General features: G+C 49.7%; 1 protein-coding gene across 1 annotated transcript in view; it reads right to left on the reverse strand.

The window, feature by feature from the left end:
• The window catches only part of XKR5 (XK related 5), a 21,154-nt gene extending 7,730 nt beyond the window's left edge, over nucleotides 1-13,424 (reverse strand). Inside the window, exons 1-4 of the mRNA XM_069728362.1 lie at nucleotides 13,281-13,424; nucleotides 1,910-2,093; nucleotides 918-1,105; nucleotides 1-119 (exon numbers count right to left, since the gene is read on the reverse strand). The exon at nucleotides 1-119 is cut by the window's left edge and continues 91 nt beyond it. Coding sequence (XP_069584463.1) covers nucleotides 1-119; nucleotides 918-1,105; nucleotides 1,910-2,093; nucleotides 13,281-13,353 — 564 coding nt within the window. The 5' untranslated portion in view covers nucleotides 13,354-13,424. The remainder of the gene's footprint in view (nucleotides 120-917; nucleotides 1,106-1,909; nucleotides 2,094-13,280) is intronic.
• Between the last annotated feature and the right edge of the window lie 1,033 nt (nucleotides 13,425-14,457).

A 14,457-nucleotide genomic window follows, 5' to 3' on the forward strand; every position in this document is an offset into this window, starting at 1 on the left:
CTGGCACAGCACCGATGCCCAAGGTAAACAGAGGTGCCCCGGCCTCAGGAGACAGAGGAAGTGACTGAAGGAGACCAGCGCCCAGGAGAGGGACAGGAGGCACAGCAGGGCGCAGCACACTGCAACACAAAACACAGGAAAAATAATCATAGTCAAACTTCTTTTAGGGGCCCGGTAATAATGTGCAGCTGATGGTATACAGCTATATACAGCATGTACTGAACTGAGTAACTCTGTGTGCAGAGATCCCCCTAGTGGTCAAAGCTAGAATTGCATCACATAAAGGGAATATGGAGGGCTCCCCCTAGAGTTGACAGGAATAATTGCATCACATAGAAAAAAATATGAAGCGCTCCCCCTAATGGAGGCAGCAAGAATTGCATGATCTAAAGAAGGGAATATGAAGGCTCCCCCTAATGATGAAAGCTAGAATTGCATCACATAGGGGGAGCACTTCATTCTCTATGCAATTCTCTAGAATTGCATCATCTAAAAAAGGGAATAAGAAGGGCTCTCCCTAGTGGTGACAAGAATAATTGCATAATCCAAAGAAGGGAATATGGAGGGATCCCCCTAGTGGTGACAAGAATAATTGCATCATCCAAAGAAGGGAATATGGAGGGATACCCCTAGTGGTGACAAGAATAATTGCATCATCCAAAGAAGGGAATATGGAGGGATCCCCCTAGTGGTGACAAGAATAATTGCATCATCCAAAGAAGGGAATATGGAGGGATCCCCCTAGTGGTGACAAGAATAATTGCATCATCCAAAGAAGGGAATATGAAGGGCTCCCCCTAGTGGTCACAGCAATAATTGCATCATCTAAAGAATATGGAGGGCTCTGCCTAGAGGAATCAGCAAGAATAGTATAACCAATAAAGGGGCTATGAGGTCTCCTCCAGGAGATAACGAACCTGCGTAGACGTCCGTGCGGTCCAGGGTCATGTACACATACGTCTGCAGGAGCAGTTGGGGCAGGGCCTGTAGTAAGACTTCTATCAGCCGGAGAAGCGACAGGTCTCCCTGCTTCGTCACCAGATCCTGCTCCTCGTTTGCGCTTTCACCTTTTTCCCTGAGAACAAGTCGGAGAGAATCCACGTGTCTGTAAGGAAAGAGAAACCGATGAGGAGCGGAGACCCCCCGACCACGGACCCTCTACCTCTACAACGAAAACTGCTCCTCCTTCAAAATCCTCACATCCATCACAATAGTGGGCACTTACATTTCTTTTTGCAGGACGAGTCCTAGTCATCAATGACACAATTCCATACAATGTATGGAAAAACGAAATTGTAAGGGGAAAAAAAAACAAAAAAGAATCCTGTCTGTTTATTTTTGGGTTCCCTTTATGATTATTTATATTATGAGAAAGTAACAAATACATAATTTTAAAAACATTCTTAGTGCTGTATGGGCCAGCAGTGATGCGAAAAAAAAAAAAATCCTATATAAATGTGGTGTTACTACTAGAAAGAGAATGAAAAATAAATTGGTTTAAAATATAATTATAATTTTTTTTTTTTACATTATTTGGGCGTATTGCTCCTGCGTCAGCCCCATAGGCACACATCTGACATACATCGACTGCAGAACTTACCTAGGGGATAATATTTTATGTTTGTTTTTTTTAATCATTTTGTCTAAACTTACTTTTTTGTGGCAGTAGGGAGGCAGAACCATAATAGAAAGGGTTAATGACAGTATTGGTGCTGCCTGCAGCCTCCACTAGAGGGAGCCGACTGTGTACAAATCTATAGCTCTGCTATCAATAAGGAATCCGTCTGCAGTGAGCTCCCCCTAGTGGTGGCTGCAGGCAGATCCTCCACTTTTACTGTCATGACATCAGCCCTCAGACCCCATCCAGCCCAGGAGGACCCCCGGCATCAGGCTCGGCCATCTCCGCTACCTTTTCAGGATCCCAAGCTGCAGGATGTGAGCGAGACTCAGGAAGAAGCAATGGTGGTGCCCGTCAGCCCGAAACCAGACCAAACTGATCGCCTGTATCACACATCCAGGAAAGAGCAAACCGAGCGTCCATCCCGCCCAGAGGAACTGCGCAGTGACGAAGTAGTGAGCGACCGCCGCACATTCTGCGGAGAAAACACAACAACCACCATCAGGAAACCAGTATAAGGCCGAAGTCACAGCGTATGTATGAAATATCGGTCTGAGTCTCCCTGCCGAGAGTCGCACGAGTAATGCAAGGACAATCCGATTCTCCACACCTAGTATCCAATGAATAAATGCAAGTGACAAATACAATTAGTACAGTGTGTGTGCAAATTACTGTACATGTATTTAACTAATAAAAGATTAATTTTTCTGAAAAAAAAAAAAAAAAAAATGTTGTGGGCTCCTGTGTAAATTTTGTAACCAGCAGAGGGAAAGCCGACAGCTACAGCTGATGTTTATAGCCTGGGAAGGGGGTCATACCCATGGAGCTTCTCGGGCTATTAATATCAGCTCACAGCTGTATACTTAGCTTTGACTGGCTATTAAAATAGGGGAACTTTGAAAAAAGAAAAAAAAATGACGTAGGGCCTATAATTAATAACCAGCAAAGGATATGCAGACAGCTGCAGGCCGATATTAAGGAGCCATGGATACGGACCTCCCCCCCCCAGGCTAAAAACCATCAGCTCTCAACCACCCCAGAAAAGGAACATAGCTAAGATGCACCAAATCTGGCACTTAGCCTCGCTCTACACACTTACTAGTTGGGGGGGTTGATGTCACCTTTGTATTGTAAGGTGACATCAAACCCAGAGGTTAGTAATGGAGAGGTGTCAATAAAACACGCCCATTACTAACCCCATAGTCACATTGTATGAAAACACAGACACCCAGAATTAAATCTTTTAATTGAAAGAATGACACAGACTCCTTTAATAAATCTGAGTTAAACCATACTTACGACTTCGTCCATTCCACCGACGCCCTTGTCATCCGCAAAAAAGTTAAAAATAAAAAACAACGATATTCCTCACCTTTCTGCGGAGATGCTGCTAATCCAGTTGTCCAATGACAGGTCCAGCTCTGCTACATCTAGATGGCAGGCTGCATGGTTGCAAGATGCGACCATACAGCCTGTCATCCAGCAGACACTGAGCAGAGTCTGCTCAGTGTCTCCTGTGAACTCCTATTCCCTGTCTGAGGGAAAGTTCTCCTGCTGGCGGTGCCGTCAGACAGGTCCTGCGAGTTCACAGCCAATTAACTTACTTCACGTTAATAACTTCTGATGTCAATGCGAGCGCAGTGGGAAGTGAAGTGAGCCTTGTGTTTTGGATTTGTCATCTTGTTAGAAGTACGTCCCATGCGCAGCTTCCGGGCTGATGGGTGCAAATTTGCCTCCGGTATTTGCTGATAACGTGCTGCATTTATCTTTCCTTCAACTTTGACCAAGTTTCCTGTGCCTTTGTAGCTCACACATCCCCAAAACATGTGATCCACCTCCGTGCTTTACAGTAGGAATGGTGTTCCTTTCATCATAGGCCTTGTTGATCTCTCTACAAATGTAGCGTTTATGGTTGTGGCCAAAAAGTTCAATTTTGGCCTCATCACTCCAAATCACCTTGTTCCAGAAGTTTTGAGGCTTGTCTCTGGGCTGTCTTGTTTATTGTAGGCGAGATACTCTGTGGCATTTGCGCAGTAATGGCTTTCTTCTGGTGACTCGACCATGCAGCCCATTTCTATTCAAGTGCCTCCTTATTGTGCATCATGAAACAGCCACACCGCTAGTTTTCAGAGAGTTCAGCATTTCAGCTGATATTATTTGTGGGTTTTTCTTTGCATCCCAAACAATTTTCCTGGTAGTTGTGGATGACATTTTTGTTGGTTTTGTTTTTACAGATCTCCTGATTTTCCATTTGTTAATCACAGTGTGAACGCTGCTGACTGGCATTATCAATTCCTTGGATATCTTTTTGTATCCCTTTCCTGTTTTATACAGTTCTAATACCTTTTCTCGTAGATCCGTTAATAATTATTTTGCTTTCCCCATGACTCACAATCCAGAAACGTCAGTGGCTGGATGAAAGATGCACGAGTCTGTCTGGATTCCAGAAACTCACTCAGCTTTTATGCACACACTGATTACAAGCAAACAGGTCACAGTGAGGATGTTACCTTTGGTAGCCATTCAAACCCATTTGTATCAACTTCTGTGCATGTTATCAGGCCAAAACCACCAGGGTATGTGAACTTTTGATCAGGGCCATTTGGATGTTTTCAGTTGCCATTATGATTTAAAAAGAGAAAAACACAGTAGTTTGACAATAATTGGCTTCACCCAACCACTAACCATGAGTGGAGAAAAAGTTTTAGTGTTATCATTCATAGTATCTGAAAAAAGGTCAAGAAAGCATAAATTCTGCCGGGTATGTAAACTGTTGACCACAACTGCAACTACTATAATACTGCCCCTATGTACAAGAATATAACTACTATAATACTGCTCCTATGTACAAGAATATAACTACTATAATACTGCTCCTATGTACAAGAATATAACTACTATAATACTGCTCCTATGTACAAGAATATAACTACTATAATACTGCTCTCTATGTACAAGAATATAACTACTATAATACTGCTCCTATGTACAAGAATATAACTATTATTATTATTATTTATTATTATTATACATTTTTATAGCGCCATTTATTCCATGGCGCTTTACATGTGAATACGGGGCAAATATAGACAAATACATTAAACATGAGCAGATAACAAGGCACACGAGTACATAAGGAGGGAGGACCCTGCCCGCGAGGGCTCACAGTCTGCAGGGGGTGGGTGATGAAACACTAGGAGAGGGTAGGGCAGGTTGCGCGGCGGTTCAGTAACTTCAGGATCACTGCAGGCTGTAGGCTTGTCGGAAGAGATGAGTCTTCAGGTTCTTTTTGAAGGTTTCTATGGTAGGCGCAAGTCTGATGTGTTGGGGTAGAGAGTTCCAGAGTATGGGGGAAGCACGGGAGAAGTCTTGGATGCGGTTATGGGAAGAAGAGATGAGATGGGAGTAGAGAAGGAGGTCTTGGGAGGATCGGAGGTCGCGTGTAGGTAAGTACCGGGAGACCATGTCACAGATGTATGGAGGAGACAGGTTGTGGATGGCTTTGTATGTCAGTGTGAGGGTTTTGAACTGGAGTCTCTGGGCGATAGGAAGCCAGTGAAGGGCTTGACACAGGGGAGAGGCTGGGGAATAGCGGGGGGACAGGTGGATTAGTCGGGCAGCAGAGTGTAGGATGGATTGGAGTGGTGCCAGAGTGCTAGAGGGGAGTCCAGAGAGTAGGAGGTTGCAGTAGTCGAGGCGGGAGATGATAAGGGCATGCACTAGCGTTTTTGCAGTGTTGCGGTCAAGGAAAGCACGGATCCGGGAAATATTTTTGAGTTTGAGACGACAGGAGGAGGCAAGGGCTTGGATATGTGGCTTGAAAGAGAGGGTAGAGTCGAGGATCACCCCGAGGCACCGGGCTTGTGGGACTGAGGATAGTGAGCAGCCATTGACATTGATGGATAGGTCTGGTGGAGGGGTAGAGTGAGATGGGGGAAAGATGATGAATTCTGTTTTGTCCATGTTCAGTTGTAGAAAGCGAGCAGAAAAGAAGGCTGAAATGGCAGACAGACAGTGCGGGATTTTGGTAAGCAAGGAGGAGAGGTCAGGTCCGGAGAGGTAGATCTGCGTGTCGTCAGCGTAGAGATGGTACTGCATACCGTGGGATTCTATGAGCTGTCCCAGGCCGAAAGTGTAGATGGAGAAGAGTAGGGGTCCTAGAACAGAGCCTTGAGGAACACCGACTGACAAGGGGCGAAGTGAGGAGGTGGTGTGGGGGAGGGAGACACTGAATGTTCGGTCTGTCAGATATGACGAGATCCAGGAAAGGGCCAAGTCTGTGATGCCAAGGGATGAGAGGATTTGTAGCAAAAGGGAGTGGTCAACAGTGTCAAAGGCAGAAGACAAGTCCAGGAGAAGGAGGACAGAGTAGTGTCGCTTGCTCCTGGCAGTTAGTAGGTCATTGGTGACTTTAGTTAGGGCAGTTTCAGTTGAGTGATGGGAACGGAAGCCTGATTGTAACCGATCAAAGAGGGAGCAGGAGGAGAAGTGGGAGGACAGTTCAAGATGGACGTGTTGCTCCAGCAATTTGGAGGCATAAGGGAGAAGAGATATTGGGCGATAGCTAGACACAGAGGATGGGTCGAGGGAGGGCTTTTTGAGGATGGGTGTGATCTTGGCATGCTTGAAGGATGAGGGAAAGACACCTGTTGTGAGTGAGAGGTTGAAGAGGTGTGTTAGGGTTGGGATGAAGACCGTGGAAAGGTTAGGGATGAGGTGGGATGGGAGCGGGTCAAGCGTGCAGGTGGTGAGGTGTGATCTTGACAGGAGGGTGGAGAGCTGATCTTCTGTCATGGTGGAGAAGCTGGTTTTGGAGGAGCAGGGTTGAGCAGCTAAGAGGGGCAGTGGGCGCTGTGGGCCAAAGCTTTCTCTGATCGTATTGATCTTCTGTTTAAGGAAAGAGGCGAAGTCATCAGCAGAAATGAGGGGGGAGGGAGGAGGTGCGGGGGGACGGAGTAGAGAATTGAAAGTGTTGAAAAGCTGTTTAGGGTTGTGAGACAGGGAGGATATGAGGGATGAGAAGTAAGTTTGTTTTGCGGCAGTGAGCGTGGACTTGAAGCTGGCGAGGGACTGCTTGTATGCAGTGAAGTGGTCGGCAGAGTGGGATCGCTTCCATCTCCGCTCAGCAATCCTGGAAGCCCGTCTCAATTCTTTGGTCAGGCTGGTCAGCCAGGGCTGCCTGTTAATTGTACGAGTTTTACTATGCATGAGTGGGGCGGCCGAATCGAGTGTGGTTGTTATTGTGGTGTTATAAAAAGTGGCAGCAGCATCTGTGTCATGAAGGGAGGCTATGTCTGTGAGAGGGAGAAGGGACTCAGAGAGTGATTGTAAGTTGAGATGTTTGAGATTTCTGCGAGGGTGAGTGAGTTTGTGGAGTGGGGGTAATACTGCTTGTATGTACAAGAATATAACTACTATAATACTGCTCCTATGTACAAGAATATAACTACTATAATACTGTCCCTATGTACAAGAATATAACTACTATAATACTGTCCCTATGTACAAGAATAACTACTATAATACTGTCCCTATGTACAAGAATATAACTACTATAATACTGCTCCTATGTACAAGAATATAACTACTATAATACTGCTCCTATGTACAAGAATATAACTACTATAATACTGCTCCTATGTACAGAATATAACTACTATAATACTGCTCCTATATACAAGAATATAACTACTATAATACTGCTCCTATGTACAAGAATATAACTACTATAATACTGCTCGTATGTACAAGAATATAACTACTATAATACTGCCCCTATGTACAAGAATATAACTACTATAATACTGCTCCTATGTACAAGAATATAACAACTATAATACTGCCCCTATGTACAAGAATATAACTACTATAATACTGCCCCTATGTACAGGAATATAACTACTATAATACTGCTCCTATGTACAAGAATATAACTACTATAATACTGTCCCTATGTACAAGAATATAACTACTATAATACTGTCCCTATGTACAAGAATATAACTACTATAATACTGTCCCTATGTACAAGAATAACTACTATAATACTGCCCCTATGTACAAGAATACAACTACTATAATACTGCTCCTATGTACAAGAATATAACTACTATAATACTGCCCCTATGTACAGGAATATAACTACTATAATACTGCCCCCTATGTACAAGAATACAACTACTATAATACTGCTCCTATGTACAAGAATATAACTACTATAATAGTGCCCCTATGTACAAGAATACAACTACTATAATACTGCTCCTATGTACAAGAATATAACTACTATAATACTGCCCCTATGTACAGGAATATAACTACTATAGTACTGCCCCCTATGTGCAAGAATATAACTACTATAATACTGCTCCTATATACAAGAATATAACTACTATAATACTGCCCCCTATGTACAAGAATATAGCTACTATAATACTGCCCCCTATGTACAAGAATATAGCTACTATAATACTGCTCCTATGTACAAGAATATAACTACTATAATACTGCTCCTATGTACAAGAATATAACTACTATAGTACTGCCCCCTATGTACAAGAATATAACTACTATAATACTGCTCCTATGTACAAGAATATAACTACTATAATACTGCCCCCTATGTACAAGAATATAGCTACTATAATACTGCCCCCTATGTACAAGAATATAACTACTATAATACTGCTCCTATGTACAAGAATATAGCTACTATAATACTGCCCCTATGTACAAGAATATAACTACTATAATACTGCTCCTATGTAGAAGAATATAACTACTATAATACTGCCCCTATGTACAAGAATATAACTACTATAATACTGCTCCTATGTACAAGAATATAACTACTATAATACTGCCCCTATGTACAAGAATATAACTACTATAATACTGCTCCTATGTACAAGAATATAACAACTATAATACTGCCCCTATGTACAAGAATATAACTACTATAATACTGCCCCTATGTACAGGAATATAACTACTATAATACTGCCCCTATATACAAGAATATAACTACTATAATACTGCTCCTATGTACAAGAATATAACTACTATAATACTGTCCCTATGTACAAGAATATAACTACTATAATACTGTCCCTATGTACAAGAATAACTACTATAATACTGTCCCTATGTACAAGAATATAACTACTATAATACTGTCCCTATGTACAAGAATATAACTACTATAATACTGTCCCTATGTACAAGAATAACTACTATAATACTGCCCCTATGTACAAGAATACAACTACTATAATACTGCTCCTATGTACAAGAATATAACTACTATAATACTGCCCCTATGTACAGGAATATAACTACTATAATACTGCCCCCTATGTACAAGAATACAACTACTATAATACTGCTCCTATGTACAAGAATATAACTACTATAATAGTGCCCCTATGTACAAGAATACAACTACTATAATACTGCTCCTATGTACAAGAATATAACTACTATAATACTGCCCCTATGTACAGGAATATAACTACTATAGTACTGCCCCCTATGTGCAAGAATATAACTACTATAATACTGCTCCTATATACAAGAATATAACTACTATAATACTGCCCCCTATGTACAAGAATATAGCTACTATAATACTGCCCCCTATGTACAAGAATATAGCTACTATAATACTGCTCCTATGTACAAGAATATAACTACTATAATACTGCTCCTATGTACAAGAATATAACTACTATAGTACTGCCCCCTATGTACAAGAATATAACTACTATAATACTGCTCCTATGTATAAGAATATAACTACTATAATACTGCCCCCTATGTACAAGAATATAGCTACTATAATACTGCCCCCTATGTACAAGAATATAACTACTATTATACTGCTCCTATGTACAAGAATATAGCTACTATAATACTGCCCCTATGTACAAGAATATAACTACTATAATACTGCTCCTATGTAGAAGAATATAACTACTATAATACTGCCCCTATGTACAAGAATATAGCTACTATAATACTGCTCCTATGTACAGAATATAGGCAGTATAATACCGCCCTCCTTGCACATTTGCTTTCCCTGTGAGTGGCAGTGTCCCCGTCTTGTGACCTCAGGACCTGTCACTTTATCCCAGACTCTGTAGATAATAAATCCGCTCTCATCTATTATGTATCGGATGCTTCACCACAAAGAGGCCAGAACACCGGATCCCGATGAAGCTGCCGGGAGGCCGTGAAAAAGGAGAGTGATGACGCCTGGAAACTGCTGTGTGCACTGAGAGCTGAGCAAGAAAAGATCCCAAGTACTACAACTCCCATTATCATCCCCAGTGATTGGGGCGCTTCACATTCCTGTGCTGGCACTGGAGGCACAGGACAGCCGGGTCACGCCCCTGCACTGGTACTGGGGGCACAGGAGAGCCGGGTCACGCCCCTGCGCTGGTACTCGGGCACAGGAGAGCCGGGTCACGCCCCTGCGCTGGTACTGGGGGCACAGGAGAGCCGGGTCACGCCCCTGCGCTGGTACTCGGGCACAGGAGAGCCGGGTCACGCCCCTGCGCTGGTACTCGGGCACAGGAGAGCGGGGTCACGCCCCTGCGCTGGTACTCAGGCACAGGAGAGCCGGGTCACGCCCCTGCGCTGGTACTCGGGCACAGGAGAGCCGGGTCACGCCCCTGCGCTGGTACTCGGGCACAGGAGAGCCGGGTCACGCCCCTGCGCTGGTACTCGGGCACAGGAGAGCCGGGTCACGCCCCTGCGCTGGTACTCAGGCACAGGAGAGCCGGGTCACGCCCCTGCGCTGGTACTCAGGCACAGGAGAGCGGGGTCACACCCCTGCACTGGTACTCGGGCACAGGAGAGCCGGGTCACGCCCCTGCGCTGGTACTGGGGGTACAGGAGAGCGGGGTCACGCCCCTGCGCTGGTACTCAGGCACAGGAGAGCCGGGTCACACCCCTGCGCTGGTACTCGGGCACAGGAGAGCCGGGTCACGCCCCTGCGCTGGTACTCGGGCACAGGAGAGCGGGGTCACGCCCCTGCGCTGGTACTCGGGCACAGGAGAGCCGGGTCACACCCCTGCGCTGGTACTGGGGGCCCAGGAGAGCCGGGTCACGCCCCTGCGCTGGTACTCAGGCACAGGAGAGCGGGGTCACGCCCCTGCGCTGGTACTCGGGCACAGCAGAGCCGGGTCACACCCCTGCGCTGGTACTCGGGCACAGGAGAGCTGGGTCACGCCCCTGCTCTGGTACTGGGGGCACAGGAGAGCCGGGTCACGCCCCTGCTCTGGTACTGGGGGCACAGGAGAGCCGGGTCACGCCCCTGCGCTGCTACTCGGGCACAGGAGAGCCGGGTCACGCCCCTGCGCTGGTACTCGGGCACAGGAGAGCCGGGTCACGCCCCTGCGCTGGTACTCGGGCACAGGAGAGCCGGGTCACGCCCCTGCGCTGGTACTGGGGGCCCAGGAGAGCCGGGTCACGCCCCTGCGCTGGTACTGGGGGCCCAGGAGAGCTGGGTCACGCCCCTGCGCTGGTACTCGGGCACAGGAGAGCTGGGTCACGCCCCTGCGCTGGTACTGGGGCACAGGAGAGCCGGGTCACGCCCCTGCGCTGGTACTCGGGCACAGGAGAGCCGGGTCACGCCCCTGCGCTGGTACTGGGGGCCCAGAAGAGCCGGGTCACGCCCCTGTGCTGGTACTCGGGCACAGGAGAGCCGGGTCACGCCTCTGCGCTGGTACTCGGGCACAGGAGAGCCGGGTCACGCCCCTGCGCTGGTACTGGGGGCCCAGAAGAGCCGGGTCACGCCCCTGCGCTGGTACTCGGGCACAGGAGAGCCGGGTCACGCCCCTGCGCTGGTACTGGGGGCCCAGAAGAGCCGGGTCACGCCCCTGCGCTGGTACTCGGGCACAGGAGAGCCGGGTCACGCCCCTGCGCTGGTACTGGGGGCCCAGGAGAGCCGGGTCACGCCCCTGCGCTGGTACTCAGGCACAGGAGAGCCGGGTCACGCCCCTGCACTGGTACTCAGGCACAGGAGAGCCGGGTCACGCCCCTGCGCTGGTACTCGGGCCCAGGAGAGCTGGGTCACGCCCCTGCGCTGGTACTCGGGCCCAGGAGAGCCGGGTCACGCCCCTGCGCTGGTACTCGGGCACAGGAGAGCCGGGTCACGCCCCTGCGCTGGTACTCGGGCACAGGAGAGCTGGGTCACGCCCCTGCTCTGGTACTGGGGGCACAGGAGAGCCGGGTCACGCCCCTGCTCTGGTACTGGGGGCACAGGAGAGCCGGGTCACGCCCCTGCGCTGCTACTCGGGCACAGGAGAGCCGGGTCACGCCCCTGCGCTGGTACTCGGGCACAGGAGAGCCGGGTCACGCCCCTGCGCTGGTACTCGGGCACAGGAGAGCCGGGTCACGCCCCTGCGCTGGTACTGGGGGCCCAGGAGAGCCGGGTCACGCCCCTGCGCTGGTACTGGGGGCCCAGGAGAGCTGGGTCACGCCCCTGCGCTGGTACTCGGGCACAGGAGAGCCGGGTCACGCCCCTGCGCTGGTACTGGGGCACAGGAGAGCCGGGTCACGCCCCTGTGCTGGTACTCGGGCACAGGAGAGCCGGGTCACGCCCCTGCGCTGGTACTGGGGGCCCAGAAGAGCCGGGTCACGCCCCTGTGCTGGTACTCGGGCACAGGAGAGCCGGGTCACGCCTCTGCGCTGGTACTCGGGCACAGGAGAGCCGGGTCACGCCCCTGCGCTGGTACTGGGGGCCCAGAAGAGCCGGGTCACGCCCCTGCGCTGGTACTCGGGCACAGGAGAGCCGGGTCACGCCCCTGCGCTGGTACTGGGGGCCCAGAAGAGCCGGGTCACGCCCCTGCGCTGGTACTCGGGCACAGGAGAGCCGGGTCACGCCCCTGCGCTGGTACTCGGGCACAGGAGAGCCGGGTCACGCCCCTGCGCTGGTACTCGGGCACAGGAGAGCCGGGTCACGCCCCTGCGCTGGTACTCGGGCACAGGAGAGCCGGGTCACGCCCCTGCGCTGGTACTCGGGCACAGGAGAGCCAGGTCACGCCCCTGCGCTGGTACTGGGGGCCCAGGAGAGCCGGGTCACGCCCCTGCGCTGGTACTCGGGCACAGGAGAGCCGGGTCACGCCCCTGCGCTGGTACTCGGGCACAGGAGAGCCGGGTCACGCCCCTGCGCTGGTACTCGGGCACAGGAGAGCCGGGTCACGCCCCTGCGCTGGTACTCGGGCACAGGAGAGCCAGGTCACGCCCCTGCGCTGGTACTCGGGCACAGGAGAGCCGGGTCACGCCCCTGCGCTGGTACTCGGGCACAGGAGAGCCGGGTCACGCCCCTGCGCTGGTACTCGGGCACAGGAGAGCCAGGTCACGCCCCTGCGCTGGTACTCGGGCACAGGAGAGCCGGGTCACGCCCCTGCGCTGGTACTCGGGCACAGCAGAGCCGGTTTCCTCGCCTCCAGTCTCCGGCAGCAGCAGGGTCTCATGCACACGCGCAGGATAAGAGTTTGCATCAGGCGGTGATCTGCCCGGAGGAGGCCCGGGACCCCGACTGCGGAGAGGACCCTGGAATTCCGTACAAGTGGCAGAGATGTTCCCATCCCCCTACGCGGCGGCCGGACGGAGGAGCGGGGACTCCGCGCTCAGCTCTGGGGACTATCACACTCACCCGCCGCCCGCTCCGCCAGGTACAGCACCAGAGACACTCCCGCGAACCAGCCGATCCCCCCGGCAGCCGCCATCCTGCTCCCGCCGGACCTGCCACCGGGATCCGTATTTACCGCTTTCCCGCTATCCCGCCACTCACGGTGCTGACTCCACCCACTCAAAAGCAAAGCCCACCCACACTGCCTGTCAGTCACCATAATGACCACGCCCCTTTGTTATGGTTTAGGGCACATTACGTCAATCAGACAGCTCGCACCGCCCCTTTATGCAAAACGCACCTAAACACCACGCCTCCAATATGGTATATTCCAGCATAGTCCTCCCTCAAACACCCCGCCCGCCCGATACAGGAGCCGCCCAGTCTGTTGACCACGCCTCTCGCCTCCTATGAGTCTCTTTAACTAACTCCGCCCTTGTCCTAGCGTCACTCACAGACTACGCCCACAAATTGTTTCCATACACACTGGGATGCCTAGGCGTGGTCACGTGACAAATCACGTACCGCCCTCTAGGCTGCTCTGTCCAATGACTACAGACTTATTGCACAGGGAGTCAGACTCCTCCTACTACACCCAGACCAACCAATCCATGGAGAACGCGGCGGCCATCTTTCTCCACTCACTTTCTTACTTGGATCAGGTTTGGGGGCATTTTTGGAAAATTGTATTAATAAAAACGTCAGCTCGGCGCGCAAAAGATAAGCAGTGGAAAAGCTACAGGATTAATGACGGTAACTATCTTATAGGGGCCGATGAACCAGGGTCGCACTTTCCAAGAAGGAACCTTCACCTTAATGTTCTTCGAGGATAACCGCACCCAATCACCAACACACAGGTCCTGTCCCACAGTGACTGTATGAGATTGGGTACTTCTGAGGGTGAGGAGGCTTGGGCCACGTGCCTTACTGTTCTCCTGTTATTCCCTAAGCTGTCCCCTCCCCTGTCCCAGGAGGTGTGGGAACAGATATGTTAGTGAGAAAAGCAGGGATAACAGAAAGCAAGAAACATATAAAACACTCACCAAAGGTAGAGCGGAATATAGGGAGGGATAGGGATGTACCCAGGAAACGGGAATAGGGCAAAGAGGAAAGCAGACACACAAAAACAGCAGCAATCTCCAGCAGCAACAACAATCTCCAGTTCACCACAGCGTCTCCAAGGAGCTAGGAATGAAAGCTT

This window comes from Ranitomeya imitator, chromosome 5 (genome assembly GCF_032444005.1).
Source record: "Ranitomeya imitator isolate aRanImi1 chromosome 5, aRanImi1.pri, whole genome shotgun sequence".
Lineage (NCBI taxonomy): Eukaryota > Metazoa > Chordata > Amphibia > Anura > Dendrobatidae > Ranitomeya > Ranitomeya imitator.